This window comes from Kryptolebias marmoratus, linkage group LG12 (genome assembly GCF_001649575.2).
Source record: "Kryptolebias marmoratus isolate JLee-2015 linkage group LG12, ASM164957v2, whole genome shotgun sequence".
Lineage (NCBI taxonomy): Eukaryota > Metazoa > Chordata > Actinopteri > Cyprinodontiformes > Rivulidae > Kryptolebias > Kryptolebias marmoratus.
The window spans coordinates 15,174,106-15,193,740 of NC_051441.1; the positions used below are offsets into that span (position 1 = coordinate 15,174,106).

At 42.9% G+C, this 19,635-nt stretch overlaps 3 protein-coding genes across 5 annotated transcripts; 1 reads left to right on the forward strand and 2 right to left on the reverse strand.

Moving 5' to 3' along the window:
* Window positions 1–5,234: 5,234 nt before the first annotated feature.
* Window positions 5,235–7,358, reverse strand: ndufab1b (NADH:ubiquinone oxidoreductase subunit AB1b). Of its 2 annotated transcripts, none has more exons than XM_017416562.3 (5): window positions 7,149–7,358; window positions 6,062–6,181; window positions 5,841–5,928; window positions 5,593–5,703; window positions 5,235–5,505 (listed from the first exon to the last, which is right to left on the reverse strand). In XM_017416562.3, the coding sequence occupies exons 1-4, from the start codon at window positions 7,317–7,319 to the stop codon at window positions 5,612–5,614; spliced, it is 471 nt and encodes a 156-aa protein (XP_017272051.1). In that variant the 5' UTR covers window positions 7,320–7,358; the 3' UTR covers window positions 5,235–5,505; window positions 5,593–5,611. The 2 variants fall into 2 exon arrangements, with proteins under 2 accessions (XP_017272051.1, XP_017272050.1); XM_017416561.3 differs by having other exon boundaries at window positions 5,589–5,703; window positions 7,149–7,357.
* A 937-nt stretch (window positions 7,359–8,295) lies between these two features.
* dctn5 (dynactin 5) lies at window positions 8,296–12,283 on the forward strand. 2 transcript variants are annotated; one of them, XM_017416483.3, is made up of 7 exons: window positions 8,296–8,455; window positions 8,635–8,703; window positions 8,965–9,083; window positions 9,209–9,320; window positions 9,983–10,085; window positions 10,170–10,296; window positions 11,577–12,280. In XM_017416483.3, exons 1-6 carry the CDS (start codon window positions 8,408–8,410, stop codon window positions 10,265–10,267), a joined length of 549 nt encoding a protein of 182 aa, XP_017271972.1. In that variant the 5' UTR covers window positions 8,296–8,407; the 3' UTR covers window positions 10,268–10,296; window positions 11,577–12,280. The 2 variants fall into 2 exon arrangements, with proteins under 2 accessions (XP_017271972.1, XP_017271970.1); XM_017416481.3 differs by having other exon boundaries at window positions 10,170–12,283.
* A 745-nt stretch (window positions 12,284–13,028) lies between these two features.
* On the reverse strand, window positions 13,029–18,329 carry lg12h16orf72 (linkage group 12 C16orf72 homolog). Its single transcript, XM_017416496.3, has 5 exons — window positions 17,944–18,329; window positions 16,608–16,688; window positions 15,734–15,801; window positions 15,346–15,556; window positions 13,029–14,127 (listed from the first exon to the last, which is right to left on the reverse strand). Exons 1-5 carry the CDS (start codon window positions 18,137–18,139, stop codon window positions 13,814–13,816), a joined length of 870 nt encoding a protein of 289 aa, XP_017271985.1. The 5' UTR covers window positions 18,140–18,329; the 3' UTR covers window positions 13,029–13,813.
* Between the last annotated feature and the right edge of the window lie 1,306 nt (window positions 18,330–19,635).

Here is a 19,635-nt window from a genome sequence, read left to right on the forward strand (position 1 = left end):
GTGACGGAGGGAGCTCCCCCTCCGCTCCTCCACTCCACTGTTTTAACGTGGGGCGTGTTTCTTGTAAAAGTGTGAAACTATTGTCTTGTCGGATTTCGAAACCAAGAGAAAAGGCGATTCTGTATCTATGCATACTGTACCCTCTCACATTCACAAGGCCTACTGAGAGGCGTCCCCCACGTGTCTCTAATGTTTTAATAAGTACGACAAACTTCTTTGCTTTTAAATCATTGCCACATATGGTGTTCTTTTTTTTCTTTACGGAGGAGAAAAAGCTGAGGTTGAAGATGTTTTAACAGTGCAAAAGTCGTCCACATTTCATCGCCTTGATCCTAATTGTGTCCGAAGATGCAACAACAAGTCAAGTGGCTTCTACCTGTTTACAAATAGAATATGATTGTATTGTTGTACTGTTGTTATTGTTTTTTTTTTGTTGTTTTTCCTCTTCCTTTGATTCAGGGGAGGGTGGGGTATTCATCTGAAGTTTCTGACGTCATGAATTTGTGTGTGTGTGTGTGTGTGTGTGGGAGAGAGAGAACGGCGTGAATGTAAAGCCACCAGTGGTGTTTGTTTGACAAAAACAAAACAAAAAAAAAACAACCTTGCGTGAATAATAAATTTACCTATACACCAGTGATTGTTAAGTTACAATGATGCACGATTTTTATCTCGACAAAACATGAAAAGCTTCAGAGCGAGGCGAGCGGGCGAGAGATCAGCATTAGTGAAGCCATGGACCTTAATTTCTTCTTCTTCTCGTTTTTCTGTTGAAGCCTGTTGTGTTTGCGTGCACACGTATTGTTTTATTTTATTTTATTTCCCACCAGTAGAGGTTTTTATTTCAGAAGTACCATAAGCGCTGGCTTCAGTTCAGCCTTGAATCTCTGACTTTCAAAGCGTATGTAGTGAAACAGAACCTTGAGTATTAGCCAGACTTGACTGTGGTGTGTGCCAGTATTGAACGCTCTCTACCAAATACTTCAATCATACGAAAAGATTAGTTTACTTAATTCCACATCTGTTTGCTTAATCTATATATATATATATATATATATATATATATATATATATATATATATATATATATATATAAATATAAATATATATCTTGTTTGTCTTGTTATCAAATGGAACATCTGAACTGTTTGTCATGTGTTTTTTGAGTTATAACTTAATTTGGCAAATTGAACGGAGGAGCCTTGGATTTTGCACTTGAACTGATTTGGAGGAGAGGCCGAGCGAGCGAGCGAAGGAAGGATGGGGGGGGCAGAGCTGAGTCGGGTGGGGGGGTCATAGGTTTGTCCCTTTCAAGCCCGAGGCGTCGGCGTGTTTTCAGCTGAAGGGTGAAGGTTGGAGGGTGTGTGTTTGCATTTGCGTTGATGGTGCTTCGTCGGCCCCGGTGAAGGAACGAGAGAGCCCCCCCCTCGCTGGGCGTCTGAGTCAGATTGTTGCTCGAACGGTTTTACTTCTCTGACCCCCCCGGCAGCCTTCTGCACGTCGTCGCAGCGACCGTCGGGCCCGTCGTTACTCAGGCAAGGGGAGACGGGACTCGGCGACAGACCGCTTCTCCCGAGCTGCTTTTCAGGGACTCGAGGGGGGATGGGGATGGGGGGGTCACTCACCTCCTCGCTTGCCTCTCGGGAATCGGCTCTCCTTATGCATCCCTTAAGCTGAACTTCTACCGGAGAGGAGACGCAGAAACTGACAGAAAGGTGCGAGGGAGGCGGCCGAGCTCCCGACTCTTCCATGTTCCCTTTCCGCTCGTCGTGACAACTTTACACTTTTGTTTCTTCACGATTCCGGTTGTGCTCATTATCTGCGCGCCGACCCCCCCCCACCACCTTTAATTCTCCTTAACGTTTCAGGCAGCTGCTCGGTGATCAGCAGCATCGCTGTAGAGAAGGGACAAGCGACGTCTGTAGAAACGCCTCTCGATAGCGTTGTTACTGTTTCTGTTTCTCTGCGTCTTTTTTTTTTTTCCTTCTTTCCGTCTCGTCCAATCTACTGTCAAAGTGTGTGTGTATAAGTGTGTCTGTGTGTGAGAATTTATGCCAAATCCAGGAGGGAGGGTTGATAAGGAAGGAAAGGGATCGACGTTTTTGTTTGTTTTTTATTTTAGTTGTGTGCATATGTGTATTTAAAAAGCTGGACAATATTAAATGCTTGAAGAATTTTTTTTTTTTTTTTTGCAAAAGGATGATGATGATGATGATGTGAGAAAAACCACCACGAGCAATGTACAATCCCCAGAGCTGCCAAGCAGCTTCACCACAGGGCCAGATGAGGGGAGGAAAGATGGATAGATCCATAGATAGAAGGACGTTTGCTGATGATACTCTACTACTTTTTAATATTTAAGAAAAAATAATAATAATAATGTGACTTTGTTGTGTTTCTCTTAACTATCCTGTGAGTAAATGCTATAACATAACACACCCAACGGCTCCTACGGTCGATCAAAAGTGCTAAGGCTATTATTTTTGACAGAAAAAAAAAAAATATTTAAAAAAAAAACAAAACGGAAAAAAAAAACAAATAAGAACTGTGAGAATCTGCTGTCTTTGTTGTTTTACATTTTCGTATGACCACACGTACAAACCCTGAAAAGCTTTAGTCTAACCAGCACAAAGATGTGGGTGGGGGGGTGGGGGTCGCTCAGAGAGACTATGCAGTGGAGGGTTGAACCCAGGCTTCCATGTCCACCTTGGGTTTCGTTTCTTTCTATAAATAATAACAGGAAAAATAGACAAAAAAAAAGATCCCAAAAACACAGCTGAGATTCCCAACGTTTCTCGAACACGTGCCATCTTTGAATTGTACTTCTACTCTGAAGAATAATAATAATAAAATAATAATAAAGGACCCGATCTACCTGTAGTACCTGAGCAGGCGTCGGGGGCCGGTTGTAGCAGGAGAGGACAGGTTCAGATCTGCAGAAGTCCTTTTTTTTTTTTTTTAAATTATTTTCACGGCTCGTCTCCTTGTCACGCCGGGAGGCCGCTTCAAAACTGCTCACGTTCTACGACTGCAACGTTTTGGTTTTTTTTTCTAGAGAGTCTATCAATCCGCAGCGTGTTGTCGGATCACCTGTAAACCTATTATGCACATCGCTTTGGGGAGACTGTTGAACCTATATATAATATATACGAATGTCTATAATCACCGGGGGTGGGGGGGGGAGTCTTCCTTGCTGACGAAACAGGAAGTACCTTTTTTTATTAGGTTGTTTTTTTTTTTTCAAACGTCTTCCTCGGCTCATCAAAGGATTTTATCTTAAACTTCGGTGGAACCTGCACTTTTTGAAGGACAATCTTTATTTGTATGGGTATAAATTGACAAAAAAAAACAAAACAAAGAAAAATGATTTAAAAAAAAAAACGAAGTCGCCTGATATTACATGGTATAGAAAACCAACTCCAATGTGCTCTAATAATGAATGTCTCCTCTGATGCTGTTTGTTTGTTGTTTTTGGTTTCATTTAATCTTTTTATTCTCCTTTTTGTTGCTTGTTTTTGTTTTTTCCTTCTCCCACTTTATTTTTCTGGATTTTAGTGCTCTTATGAGAATCTGTACTAAGGTGTAGAGTAGTAGGTAGGTCTTCTGTTGGCTGTACTCGTATACTGATTACTGTTTGTAACCTTCTGGCTCCTGCAGCCGGCATACAAAGCTGTATAACTTGGGTACAACCCTCAATAAAAGACTAATGATGACACAGTGTTCACCTCGACGAGGCTTCAGTTTCTCTGCAGGCCCGAGTGGCTAAACTGGTAAACATCTGTAACCAAAAAAAAGCACTTAAAAGACCTACAGTTTTTGTGATGTGGTGTCAGTACTGCTGCATAAACAAGGTGTGTGAATGGGTGAGTTGTCTTTTATTTATCTTTTAAAGAGGCAGGGTTATAAAGAACTAATATCTTGCCCCAGTTTTACAAATTAAAAGCTCAGGACTAAAACGGGTCGCTGCCATCTTAAAACAATTCATCCAGATGTTGACTTAAACTGTATAAGGACTTTTTTTTTCTTGTAGTCTGACGTTAAATCAGACTAAACTTCCTGTTTTAGGTCTATTAGGAATCCCAACATTATGCCTGAATAATGAGATAGATTAATGAACGCTAACATGATGTTTTGGCTCTGGAAGCTTTTGATTGGTTAGTTGACAACATCTGAGTTAATTGGAGGCACATCTTAAAGACACTGCTTCTTTGTCTGACATCACGGGAAAAATCTAAAGAAATCAGCCAAGATATCAGGAACTGAACTCTGGTTCATCCTTTGAGTACAACCTCCAGACCCCTGAAGGCACCACTGTTCGTCTAATTAACAATTATACCCAAGTCTAAACGCCACGGAAATGTCCTGTCATCATTTTGTTCAGGGAGGAGATGGGTTCTGGTGTGAAAAGTGTGAATCAACCCCAAAATAAAAACAAGAAGCCCTGGTGTAGATGCTGCTGAAGCTGATCAGAGAGTCATTATCCACAGAGAAACAAGTCCTGTCCTGACCTGAGCTGAAAGGCCCCTCAGAGAAGAGGAAGCCATTAATCTGAACAACAGAAAAATTCAGATAACAGTTTGCAAACACACACAGGGACAAAAACCTTAACTTCTGAAAACTAAGAGACCAAAACTGAACTCTTTGTTTGGCTTTAATGTCCATCGTTACATTTGGAGCTTCAAGCCTGAAAACACCATCCTAACTGTGAAGTACGGGGGCGGCAGCATCATGGTGTGGTGGTGTTTTGCTGCAGGAGGGACTGGTGCACGTCACTAAATAGGTGGCATCACGAGGAAAGAACAATTAGTGGAAATATTTAAATTCTCTTTATTTGTGCATTCAGCAATAGAAATAATTTGGGGAATCCTGACTGACCTAAAACAGGAAAAATTTACTTATTAGAGGATATTTTATGCGGTGTATGTAAACTTCTGGTTTCTGCTGTGAATCAATCGGCTCAGACTCCAGTTAAAGACGGCATGACTTCCCTGTTGTCTATAAACTGTAGCAGCTGCTGCTGCATGGTCATTGTAATTAACCTTATAAAGCTGCAGTCGTCCACTTTGATCCTCTTAGCTGTTCAGTCCGGTCCAAACTGGTTAAAGTTATCCACGACAGGTAAGACTCTTACTTCAAGTAGCTTGTAGGCAGCTCCTACCTACGAACTTCAGCTGCAGCTTTTTGAGCTGCTCAGCCTAATCCTGAGGCGGATCTTTTCATTCAGAACATCACGATCAGAACCGTACAACCTGTTTTTATTGATCCATTTCAGAAATGATACAGCAACACTGCAGGTCGGGGCTAAAAGAAAGAAACAAACAAAAAATAAAGCCATCAGAGCTGTGATATATTCTTGTTTTAATCAAGTTTTTTAAATCTCTAAAGCTCCCAAGAACACGTCGCTTTAAATACAGTGAAACAGGAAAGATGTCGCCACAATGAGCTGGAGAGCAAACAGGGCTGAAGTGGAAAAACGGTTCGGTGGTGGGACGTGGGCGGGGGAACCCTCTGAAATCAGAAGGAAACCAAACGATGAGTGAACTTTAAGGAGCGCTTTCACATCAGAGTCTCCGTAAAGAAGGGAGACGCACCTGCCTCTGAGCCGCAGGGCACGTCACTCATAAACGTCCTTCTTGTCTGCGATGTACTGTACGATCTCCTCCGGAGTCATCAGCTTCTCTGCGTCCGAGTCTGGGATCTCGAAACCTGCCAACATGACAGTGACCTGAAGTGAGACACCAACTCGCCGCAACTCAGAACACGAGACGTTCGTGACAAAAACCCCATCAATCTGGGGATCCTAAGTGTCTGGTTCGACATGTAATCGACGACAGAAGTCTCACCAAACTCGTCCTCCATGGCCATTATGATCTCCACCTGGTCCAAACTGTCCAAACCCAAATCCTTCATGAAGTGGGACGACGTCAGCAGCTGCGGGACACGAACGGAGGAGCTGTTAGGACGCGGCTCGAGGCAGAAACAGACTCCTCGCTGCCTTTAAACGCCGCTCAGCCTACAGAGTAAAACGAGACATATGCGCACTGATCTGTTTGGTACCGTTTACCTTTTCTGGGCTTATCTTGTCGTAGAGCTTCAGCACGTACATGACGCGGTCTTCGATGTTTCCTAAGGTGAGCGGGGGCAAGTCGCTGTACTGTCGGCACAACGCGCCCACCGACGGGATCTGAGAGAAGAAAAAGGAGGCAAAAAGCTTTGTTAGTCCACCTGAAACTAATCTGGTTTGTTTGTTTTTTTGAGGGTAAAATGCAGTTATAAGAACTGCGACAGCGCCTCAGAGGCACATAAACGCATCATATCGTTTCCACGGACGCAGAACACCACAAGGACGCTTTGAAACGTTCAACTCTTCATTCAAACCCTCTGCAGGACAGCGAGTCAGCCATTAATGACACCACTGATCCGATCAGATTAGTTGTCCTCTGACACGTGAACGCACCACAGCCGAACGAACACTCATAAACAACATTCGTCCCTGTCCACAAACGTACCACAAAGAGTCCGGCATTATGTTTGGAGAAATGTTTATTATTTCAGTCTGAATAGCCAACTGAACCACTAATAAGAACAAAAACTGATTTGTGTGCAGTTCTTAGAGAAAAGGGATAATAGTAAAGAATTAAAATCAGGGAGTCAGAACCAGGAATTGGCTGAAAGAGCCTCATCTCCGCTGTCAGGTGTTTCCTAAATGTTAAAATATAAAGAACCACGTGACATGTTTATCATTAGCAATAATGCTTTATAAAATATATCTCCACTTTACTTTTTACTGTTGTTTTTTCTGCGTCATTATTTAATGCTCTTTCAGGTTTTGTTTGTGCAGAAAGTGCTCCAGCAGACAGAAAACAAGCACAACACTGAGCTTCGCTAACCAGTTAGCTTCATATGCTAACTGGCTAGCCGAGGAAAACGGGGTAAAAAAACAGCATGGCGCCTTAAAACCGAGCCCAGACACAGGGTTGGAAACTCGAGGTTGACTCCCTCCACAACACGCGTCCACGCGAGGTGAACCAGACGCCCGCACGGCTCCGTGGACCCGCAGCAGGCTCAAAGACATCGGGTAGGTCACAGCTGCGAGCACCAGGCCGCGTCTGTTCGGTGTTAGCGGGAGGTGTGGGGGGGAGGACACTCACCTGGCTCTGACCGAGCCACCGCGTCCTCCGGCTGTCTGCGGCGAAGGACAGAGGTCGGTGGGTCGCGACTGAAGGTAGGACGGCGGCTCTGACGGCGGGGTTACCGGAGCAAAGCCGCAGAGAGGGACGGGCGAGCGAGCGGACGCACTGCACCAGGACACGGGCCGCCATGTTGGGGGAGAACTTAGCGGTGGGTCGGCGGCAGGAAGAGCCCCGAGTAATCGAGCGCATGGGCTCACCGTGCGCATGCGCACAACACCGGGCCGTGGTTTAGTTTAGCATTTTATGGCTTGTTTGTGCTTTAAAAGGTGTAATGTACTTTATAAAAACACGGTAAAATAATTTTCTACGTAAGTAGATGCTGTGTTAATTAAAGGAGAAACTTTGGAAGTCCTGAGGAGCACAGATTCAGTCCAGGCAATACCAGTCGATCCCAGAATAGATTTACTATCAATGACTTATATGGACTCCATATAAGTCATTGTTTACTATAGTATAAAAAAGGCTTTTTGGCACAAAATTAAGTTAAAACCTATTATTCTTTATAACGCAATCTGTTCAAAACAATTTTAGTCAAACAGATACAAATAGGTCGCTTTATTCGTTTGAATAACTAAAAGTGAGTTTGCACTTTTTGTATGCACGAGATGTGAAAGTATGTCCTTATTTTGGATGCTTTAGGTATTTTATAAACCATCTAATCCTAAAGGTAGGATTAAGAAATAGAAACTTTAAGATTATTTCTCCTCCCTTCTGCTCACTCCAAACCAAACAAGCTTGACAATGAAAAATCAGGTGGAAAAAATGGATGGTTTATTTACTAAAAGTAGTAGGAAAAAGTGGCACATTAGGGATTTCTTTTTTTTTTAACTAAATTTATTTCACACAGTCCAATTACAAAAACACACACACACACAAAAGAGACAGCAGCATATTACAATGAGGACTGAAACCAAAACATAAAACACTTAAACGGAATCTAAATTAACCAAAATCAAATAAATTAATAATTATAGAGCGTGGACAAACAAAATAACAAATAAAAAAATAAGTCGCAGAATAAATAAATAATGTACAAAAAACAAATATTTACAGAAACTCCGAAAAAAACAAACATCGCTTTTATTTTCTAAAACCAGATTAGAATTGACGTCACGTCCGGTCATGCGCAGAAGACAGGAAGCGGCTGCCTGCTAGACGCTTCAGATGTTATTGTCAAATAATTACGGCTAAATTTATTATTTATCGACCCAATAACCATGGAGCTGTCTGAGATACTGTACAACAAGGCGGAGTACATAGAAACGGTAAGGTTTCTAAATATCCTGGCGGCAAAATTTACTCGCTTTTCGGGGGAACTCGAAGCAGAAGCTGCAGACAAGAAGGGCGTTGGACTGGACTCATTGGGACCAGTTAAAATGGACAATAAAAATAAAAGCAAGTTCTTATGGTAAACGGTAACTATCGCTGTCATTTTTTGTTACAGGCTTCCGGGAACAAAGTGAGCAGGCAGTCGGTGCTGTGTGGGAGTCAAAACATCGTCCTTAATGGCAAAGTGAGAAACCAGCTAAAGCTGGTCCTGGAGGGCCTCCATCCTGGGTGTTTCAGGTGTTTCTCTGCTTTGACACACCTGATTCAAATGAATGAGTGATTAACAGGCTTCTGCAGAACCTGAAGACCTGCTGAATTGCAGGAAAACAACTAAAACATGCAGGATGGTGGGCCTCCTGGTCCAGGACTGGACACCGCTGAGCTGAATGTTTTATTCCAGGACAATCCGCAGCCGTGTCTCTGATTTCTGTGTTTCCTCCTTCAGACTATTGTTATGAATGACTGCATCATCAGGGGAGACCTGGCCAACGTCCGAGTGGGGAGGCACTGTGTGGTGAAAAGCCGGAGTGTTATTAGACCACCTTTCAAAAAGTTTAGCAAAGGGTAAAGGATTTATTGCACACGTTGTTGTGTTTATATCACGCTCTTTGCAGAACGAGCCTTATCTATAATCATCTTAAGTTATTAAATGTGGGGTACAAGCCTGATTCCTGTTCTTGTTTCCTCAGAGTGGCTTTTTTCCCGCTGCACATCGGGGACCACGTCTTCATCGAGGAGGACTGCGTGGTCAACGCGGCACAGATCGGCTCCTACGTCCACATTGGCAAGAACTGTGTCATAGTGAGTTCTCTGTTTCTCCTTTTGGGCCGAAAATGTCTCAAAAAGACGTCTCACACAGAGTCAGAACCGGCCTCTGAGCCCTTTCCCCCCGGCGGCGCCAGCAGCAGGGGGACGGATTCCGAAATGACCTCCTTCGGTCACATGGTCGTCATGTTGGAACAAACAGCTGAGCTGGAAACAGGGACACACATTGTGGAGCGTGTTACGGCTTTCCTTTTGCCGTTTCCTGAACGTTTAAGTTTGGCGTCTTTTTTCTCAAGTCCTGCTTTTAAAATCTTTTCAAGGGTCTTTAAAGAAAAAAGGGACAGACTGAGTCGAAGTGCAGCGAAGGGCGAATATTTATCTTATGTTGCTGCAGTTTTTTTTTTGGCCTTTTTACCAACCGACAGTGTAATATGTTGACGCTGTTCAGTTTATTTTTTTCTTTTAGTTTGTCCTAACATGTGAAGCAATAAAAATTTGTTGCATTTTAGTTTTAGCATGACTTCCTGGGGTGTTAAAGAGAGATATTTGCTGAAGTTTTGCTCTTAAACTGACTCTGAATCTTAGAGATGATCACAATCGTTTGATTCCAACCTTAAAAACAAATCTTGTTTCTTTTAAAGGAAGCTTACGATTCTGCAGATGTGTAATTTATTGTTTTTTGGGTCTTTAACACCCAGGGTCGTCGGTGTGTGCTCAAAGACTGCTGCAAGATCTTAGACAACACCGTGCTTCCACCTGAGACGGTGGTGCCGCCTTTCACGGTCTTCTCCGGATGTCCAGGTCAGCAGGACGCACGCCGTATTATGAACTGAGGACTTGTTCGTGTTTTTGTTGTTTTTTTAACGTTGTTTATTTGTGTGTCAGGCCTGTTTTCAGGAGAGCTCCCCGAGTGCACACAGGACCTGATGATCGACGTCACCAAGAGCTACTACCAGAAGTTCCTGCCCCTCAGTCAGATCTGAGCCCCCATCACCCCCGCCCCCCACATCCGGTCCGAAGCTCCGTTCGGACTCTAATGAACTCTTCAGAGATCCGATCAAGAAAAATCATTCGGTTTTAGCTGTGGAAGTCAGAGCGCGCAGGAAATGAAGTGACAACATGATCACAGCTCAGCTTTCAGATAAAAAAAAAAAAAAAAACACTATTATTTCAGACGTGAAGATGAAGATGGGGCTCGTGGTGTTTTACACTTTTGGACCAAAGTAGTACCCAGTCAAGAACAACACGATGTAGTTTTGTTTTTAAATGTTAAACTGGCTCTTATTAGTTATTAAACTATTTAATTCATCACAAATCTGTTTCTATTTTGAGCGAGTATCGGCTGCTGGACATACGCAAATATTTAGGCGTAATAATAAACAAAAAAATGGATTACAAACGTGTCTCAGAGGCATTAATCAGGAAGCTTTCTGTTGGTTTATATCTACGTTAGTTACCATGTCTTCGTTCCAGTGTGCGAAAAAAACATCGTAAAGGCAAAGTTTGTAATGTTTAACATCATTAGTTTTACAGACGTTAACTGAAAAGGGATCCATTTACTTAATACTTCGATGTTAAAGAGATTCTGGCTCCAAAAACTGAAAAGAAAAGAGAGAGGTTGTTGAGTTACCTTTTCTCTGTAGTTTTAAATTAAAGCGATTAAAACCAGTTTATTACATACTGCAACAGAGCAGCAGATTTCATAATCCAATATCAGCATTTCCACACAAAAAGTGTGGTCAGAGTTTGATCATCTCAGACAGTGAAGAGAATCCCCCCTTTTTTTTTTAAACTTATCCAGACCTGAAAAATACTTAACCTAGTATCTAAGATATAAAACTGCACAGGAACCCTGTAATATGAGCTTCCTGCGCCCCCTAGTGGTGTACAGCAGGGATACAGAATACGGTAATTTAAAGCTTTCTTTAAGTTTAGGACTGCTTTAGGATAGGCTTTTTTTTCCTCTAAAAAACAATTTAAAAAAAAAAAAAGAGTATAAAGTCCATAACGCATGAATTATGTGGACTAGCGTCTTGTTTAGTCTAACATAATAAAATTTAAACCTAAAACACTAAAAACAGGATAAAAGTTTGGACCTAAAAGATGTTTTTTTTTTTGACAGCAGAACCCACATCGAACAAACTTAACTTAACCCATTCACTTCCAACTCAACGGTTTTATTTATTTTTTTACAATGTGAACCACATATATCATACCAACACTCATTTGTTAAGGATATAGATTAGCCATTTATGGTATTTTAAAATATTTTTTTTTGTTTTTGTTTGACAGAGTAGTATCAAGAAACAGCTGATCGGACTGTTGGCTCCAGAGACGCGTGGCACGAGTCGGCCCTTTTGGAAATCACGTTGATGAACGCCGCGACTAAGAGATGGAAACAAACAAAAACTAAAAGCTCAGGGGGTGATGATGGCTGCAGACCGGACAGGAGCTTGGGACAGAGACGACCTGCTGTACTAAAACGACGAGTTTCTGCTCAGAAGCTCACTTTAAGTCCTGTAAATCTGCCTTGAAATGTTTGTTTGTTTGTAATCCAGAAACACTGAATCGTTCACCTTTAATAAATCGTGTTAATCTTGCCTCGTTCTGCCGTTTCTGAAGCTTCGGGTGCAGAGCTACGATCTGAATTAATGACGAACCTCTGCAACCGAGTATGACTAGAAAACACAGCTTTAAAGTCTGAAATTAGTGACCGAACTGTAACAGCGGGGTAAAGCTGCCATGCTTTACGCAACTAAAGGGAAACTAAAGGGCCTGAAAACGTTAAGTGGCACCAACAGATCAACAAATGGAGGGGGAATGAGACATTGAGATATTTCCATCCCAGAGAACTGCTCTTATTGCTGCAGGTGTTACTGGGATTATTTCTTATTACGCTCATCGTCTAAAACTCAAGATTTGATTGAAAATCCTTCACTGTCACACGTTCAAACGAGTTCAAGCTTAGCTCTGATAATCTGGGAGTCCCCCCCCCACCCCAAAAAAAAAAAAAAAAGAGCACAAAGACGAAGGGGAATAAATGCGTTAATTGACATCACCAATAACAAAAAAAAAAAAAAAACACAAACCAAAGATTTGTTCCAAGTATTTTGTGCCAAATTCACGCAAAATTTACAGATTCCTTTGGCGGCGTCTCCAACAACGATTTGTAAATTAAATCAGTTCCCCCCCAAGAATCATTCTGCACCGAGAAAAACGATTTTTTCTTTTAATGCACACGTCCCTTTTCCATTAAACTCTGCTTTAAGATTATCTTCTGTGTGCTGCGTTTGGTTTCCTTTCCAATATCTTAATAACATCTTTCATTTAGTTTCCTCACAGCACCGATTATTTCCTCATAAATTAAATCACTTGACTCTGAATTTTAGTGGAGCACAAATGAACAAAAATGCTCCACAGAATTGGCCGAAAGCTGTTGCAGAGTTTGTTGAAATCAAGTGTTTTAGTTTTTAAAGCACCTAAACACGAGCGGGGCCTGCTTAGGGCTGCTGGACGAGCCGGATACGACGGAAGAGCCGATTTGTTTGCATGAGTTTAAAGGTGAAAAGCTAAGTCCAAAAACAAAAATACTTATTGCAACTCATCAGAATCGTTGCGCGGCCGCAGAAAAACAGCAGCTGCTTTCATGATACAGACGAAGGGAGAGAGGGGCGTCTCAGTCAGCAAGTCTACACACACACACACTTAAAACTCTCGTCTTGAAACAAACAAAAAAAAAAAAGCAAAGTGAAGAATCCTTGTAGAATTTAATCGACTATATCTGCTGCGAGCAGCGGCGACCCGCCTACAAACGTAACACTGGTGGATGAATAAAAGAAAACAAACATCTGAAGCTGAGCAGTGAGCGGCGGTGTGAACGTCCAAACGGAGCTCGGCGCCGTCTGCCCGGCGGAGGACAGATATGTGACCAGTTGGCTCTCGGCGCTGGGTGGATGCTCCGCCCGGGCGAGTCGCCTCCGCCTTCAGGAGCTGCGGTGACGAAGTAACAGAAAAAACAAAACAAACCAAAAAAAAAAAAAGACTGCTTCGTCTGACGAAGTCAGGTCCAACGTTTTGGTGAACTGAACTCGGTCCACTGAGGGAAGCTGTTTGATCATGGCCCTCACTTCCTTATTAAGGTGGTGGGTGAGGATGAGTGAGATGAAGGGGGGGGAAGGGCACCTGGGGGGTTGGGGTACGCCGCAGACGGTGCTCTTTCACCCCCTTGAGAACTGTTCGATCCAAGAACTGGTTGGTGACCTCTTCGTCTCGGAGAAATGTGTGACGACGTCCAAACCTCCCACCATCTCTCACACACACACGTTTCTGATTGTAGGTCAGTGATTTGTACGTATAGTGTTGGGAAAGGAGACAAAGTGGAGTCCATGAGAGCCTTGAGGCCTCTCGTTTAACTTCAGCCCGTGCGCCTGAGTCAGTCTGTACATCGGCGCGTCTGTACCACCATCCATCCATCCATCCATCCACCGCCCTCCACTCTGAAGACCACGCCCCGCCTCCACCCTTCCCCATCAGATCATCCTGTTGCGTTTGTGCGTGGGGGAGTCCGTGATGACGTCAGTACATTGGGTGGAGTTTCGTTTCCTGGTGCCCCCGGCGGAGGCCGAGCCCGTGGGGTCCAGGTGCCTCGCCATCTCCTCTGAGATGAAAGTGTTCAGGTCGACGTCCTGGAGCCCGTTGCGCCTGCTGCGGCACACCGGGCCCGCGCCGGAGGAGCTGCCGCCGCCCGCACCGCCAGCGTTACTGCTGCCGCTCCCGCTCACGTGCGTGGGAGAGCTCGGAGCGCCGGAGCGCACGCTGATGCTCGCCATGGCGCCGCTCAGACCTGAGGATGGAGAAAGAGACGAGGTAAAGAAACCATCTTAAAATGATGACGATAAACGGTAACCGTAAACCTGCAGCTTTACATAAGACCAGTTCAGGGTTAAAACACTTTGATTCAGACAACAATCTTTCTGGTTTTAAACAATCAAATTTACAATTTTAAGAAGAGTCTAAGTTTATTATCATTACATCAGAGTCAAAGACGTTTATGAGCTCCCTGAAACAAAGTGGCTTTTACTCTGAAAGCAGGAAGAAACAAAAAAGAAACAAAAACACTCATTTTCTTAAAGATCATCAACTTGCTCCATCAGAACGTCAGAGGAAATAGAGACACGCTTCAGTCATCTCAAGACTTAAAGCTTTATAAGAAGACAAGAGAGGTACAACAGCTCCTTTCAGATGGCTTTTAAATAGAAATGATGCATAAAAATATCAAAATGCCTTTAAACTGAAATGTGAAACAACTCACAGAATCCCCCCAAAAAATATAGGGCAGGAAATATAAACTTAAATCAGTAATAAATGTAGTTTGAAGCTGCCATCCTGTCTGACAAAAATCACAAACTGACTCATCGTCTTCAAGAACAAAAGAATCTGAATGTTTAATGTTTCTACATTATTTTAAATGATCCCTGCAGGCAGAAAGTGCATCAAATGACAGAAAACACAACAAAAACAAAACGTTTAGTCCCAAATGTGATTCTCAGCTTCAGAGCAGCTTCTGTATTCATGATACTGGATCATATTTGTGTCTATTTACCATTACAAAATAAAACTAAATGAAAACAGCATTTATTTAGTTCAGTGCAACCAGGCAGTAGGAGTTAAAATAATCCTCCCTCTCCATTGGCTGAGACCGACACGCCCAACGAAAACACAAACTTATCTCTGAGCCACATGTGGCGGAAGGAGCGGGACTGAGGGGTGAGCTTTTCTGTCGCACGCTGAGTCACCTGATCACCGACACGCCACACAGCTGACTTTAAATCTGAGCTTCTGTGGCCACCAAACACAGAAACCACCTCCTGGCTCCCCGTGTCAATTCCTTGCCTGTTAGTTTGTCACGTCAGTAGATCGCACGCAAACTTTACATGAAGCTCAACAACAAACAGAAAATATCAGAGGCACGAGCGGTTCGACCCGTAGTAACACCATTTTCTGTCCTGCACTACACCTCCCACATGCATCAGATACAGAGCGAGGACTTGGCTTTCCTTACCATGCAGTGCTATCGCCTCCCTGAAGGGCTGGAGGTCCGTTTCCACAGAGGAGCCGGTCTCGGCAGGTGAATTAGCCCGGCTGGGGGCCACCATGGCCAGCCGAGAGCTGGTCCTGCTGCTTCGGTGCGGTGGCGCTTTGCCGCACAGAAAGCTGATGAGGTCCTCCCTGCGGATGGTTCTTCTGCGCTTCTTCACCCAGGCCAGCATGTCCTGCAAACCCATTGAAAGAGAAACACCGCCCGTCAGCTGGCAAATCTAGCGCTCGGCTCAGTGCAGAGGAATTCTTTGCAAACCCGCCTCGAACTAATCTGAAAGCGCCTTGTTCCCTACAGATGGGACAAGATCGCGCTGAGGTGTGCCGCAAAGAAAACAAAAAACAAGATCCACCTTGTTCCGACGCTGATGGCCCGTCTGAATCCCTCGATCGAAACTTCTCTGATGGGCCTCGGCGCTCTCTGTAATGATAGAGGACATACTACCATGAATTTAGTTGTAGAATATGCAATGCTTTCACATACAATGATAATACACAAGGCATCGTTACACTAGGGGTGTAACAGTGGATGCATTTGTACCGAACTGCCACGGCACAGACAACATGGACCAGACAACAAACGTGTTGGTCTCAGTCAATCCCTCTACACGTACTTACCACGATAAAGTTATCTAAACTCCCGTACAGCCCCCCTTCACACAGGACAGAGCGGGACAAGCAAGATGTGCAAACTGCACCCAAGTTTCCGCTAGCTGCCAGGAGGAGGAAAATGAAGGAAGTAGCTTTGTTTTTCAGCTGCAGCTTGAATGCTGAGAGCCAGAACGAGCATTTATTAAAGTTTTGTTGCCCCCAGGACCCGATTTATATCCAATTAGAAGAATATGACATTTAACAAATCCTACTTTGCTGTATGTCCTGCTACTGTCGACCAGCTTGGTTTATTTACCTCCCTCATGTTCTAGGAGAGCTATTATTTGTTTCTTTTTCCTCTTGCAGAGAATCACCTTTAGGTGCCGTAACGAACCATAAGTTAGTCGTATTGTTACAGCACTTAGACTCCTTTAAATCGGCATGAATTTAAAGAGGCGCACGGCGCAAATTCGGGCTCAGTTCAGTTTTGCCCTCGCCACTAAAAACAGATAGGTTATTTCAACAGCACAACAAATGTTTTCATAGTTTTAACTGATGGTACGAAGCACGATCAACTTTCAGTACTGATGTGTAAGGCTCAGAAGCAACAAGGGCGAGGGGAAGAGGGACGGTTACCTTTGTAAAGGTTCGTTACTGCTGTGGCAGCGTTCTGAAATGGCACCCACAGCGACAGGCCCTGCTGATGGCATACCCTGTCTGTGGTAGAGGGGAGAAAATATCCGGTTATTATTCATCACACAAAACTGAGCTTTTCATGCAGCCAACCCCCTGTGATAGTGGATCTAACATGGCCAAAGCTCAGCATAAAGGGGCTGGAGTGAAGTTCATTTTGAAACGCCATTTTGTCTCTACAACTGCAGAGAGAGCGAGAGAGAAGGAGAGAGAGAGAGATGGCATAAAAATAACTGTCAGCAAGCACTAGATGGCCAACTTGGCTCTGCAGACGGTTCGGCGAGAAAAGCGCCGAACTTAACTGCTCTCTCAGCAGTAAAGTTGAGAGACAAATGTAAGAAAGCATACAGGCTAAACCGGGATGTACCGGTGTAAGACAAGAAAGAAAAGAAAAGAAAAACAAAGACTAGACACGCAAATAATTTCACAGCGAAGCAATATTGTATCCTCGCCATCTTGTGATTATAACGCGCGTAAAAAGTCGATTCCAGATGTTTATAATCAACAGTAACAGTTGGGAGCCGTTGCTGTTAAACGTTTAAACGACGGTTTAAACCACCCCCGAAACTTAACGGCAAAACTGACAGCGCACGAGACGCTGTCAGCTGGGAATGTCGCGTAGCTACGACTGTTGTTACCAACGCCATTTTGTAACTAGTTTGCTAAGATTACGTTAGCCCCGCTCGAACTTGCCGACAACAACTATATGTTGTGAAGGGGGGGAGGAAAAAGTATCCACGGTGACTTGTTGATGAGATTCCGCGCGGCTATAGCCGTCTATCCGTCATAATAAGCGTGTAACACCCATTTGGTTATGAACTACTACTGGCGAGCAAGTTGATTTTAATCAGAAAAAAAAGTCACCTGAGAACGATACGTTCCAGGTGTTGTGCCGAAAAAAGCAGCCCTGTTGAGGCAAGCGCTTTTCGAGTCGATTTTATTCACAAACTAGTTAGGTAAAAGTCAAAAGTGACAAACAGACTGGTTGTTTTTTTAACTACTCTTTAAAAAACATTTCGGACCAGTTATTTTGTTTTTTTCTTTTATTTAAATTTAAGCCTATGCAGGGTGCTGTTCGCAGCAGGGGTCTGTTTTTCGGCACAACACTGATACCGGCAAGCTAGCAAGCTAACGTGCTAGCTAGCATTGAGCCGAAGCTAATGTAAATTCACGGTATACTGTAGATACGTAGCCAGAATGCTAACAAACTAGCCAGTGCCACAATGGTAGATTTATGTGTCGCTGGACGAGCGAGCAAACAGAGAGCGCCGCTTTCCACCTTTGTATAACTGTGCCACGGCAGTGGCGGAGTTCTGGAAAAGATGCCACAGTTTATCCTGGTCGTTGTCGGGCTCCTCCTCGCCTGGCTCCATCTGCTCCGCTTCGGCCAAACACTGCCGCTCCCATTTTGAGAACCAGTGCTCCGGTCCGTGTTCCTGTATTTCCGAGTCTCCGTCTTCCTTCTTATCCTCCATTTAATGCACCAAAAACTCGAGGGAAATTCACTTCTATTGTTTGAAATGTGTGTATATTGACACCTTACAAAGAGTTATACGTTTAAAGTTATAAATACTGTTATATTATCTGTTTTTTCGCTCTACCAATACTGCGTCGCTACCTCTCCCTACCGCCTGAGTAGATAAGCCTAGCTAACTATTTTTTCCTGGTTGCCGACGTCGGAATATATACAAGGCAGACTATCGTGTATGTGCTTCGTCCCACCCATCTCTATAGACACCAACGCCAATTGGTCACATTGATACTGTGGGCGGGCCTTAGATATTTACTCGGCTTATAATTGGCTCTTGGACAAGTCCATCCCAGTACCGACAAAACCCCCAGTATAAATGACCCTTGCCTTCACTAAAACTTGAAAGTTTCAATTTTGTTGCATAATATAATATAATATAATATAATATAATATAATATAATATAATATAATATAATATAATATAATATAATATAATATAATATAATATCTACTGTTATCGTTTTAATTAATAAACGTAAACAAGGTAAAACCTCTAGTAGAACCTCTAGAGAACTCTAGTATTTTAAATCTCATTAAACTCTAAATTATGTTTTCAGAGTTGCATTCTGGGACAGTTTGGTCTTCAGGAGGTGAGATTTAACTTATTCTAAAAAGTAAGAACATAACACATGTTTTGTGAGGCCACTAGTTCCCTCTGGTTCTTCTTTCTGGTCTGGACTGAAAACCTAAGACCAGCCTGGAGTGTTTATTCTTTAAAAAAAAAAAGCTAAGACCCATTTTAATGGAGCTTGAACATTTTTTCTTTATTGTTGTTATTGATCTAGGTCTAATTATCATTTCACTTTTATGCATTATTCTCATCCATTGAGCAGTGGTGCATATTAGCTAAAATGGGCTACACTCTTATATAGACACCAGATGGTTTATTATTGTTATTACAAACACCAGGCACGGTGAACGAGGAACCAATGCAGATCTTTGTACTGTGAGCGTTTTGAAGACGATGTTTGAGTCTGTAAAGACGTTTATGGAAACAAACACACATCTCCTGTCAACTAATTAAGCTAAAATGATCATGTTTTCAGCTGATGGTACGGCATTTTTACATCATTCCATTTTATCTGAACATCATGTTGGGAACTTTTTGGATTGCTGAAAAAATCCCCAAAACATTTCAACCTTTTCAAAATTGTTACTATGTAAATTTTGAAGAGACTTACGACAATTTACAAAACACGTTGTTTTATATAGTGCTTCTTTGTAGGTTGTACAAATTAACTTTTCTTTTTGCGTTCATTACTTGCTAACAGTTTTACGTTCTTTGTCAAAAGTGACTGATTATATATATATATTTGATTATAAACCCATGATATTACACATATCATCTGATGGTATAATGAATGTTTTTATCACCTCTTATGAACAGAACAAATTTAGACCTCCTATTTGTTTGTTTTTTCTGGCCCGTAGACCTCACTG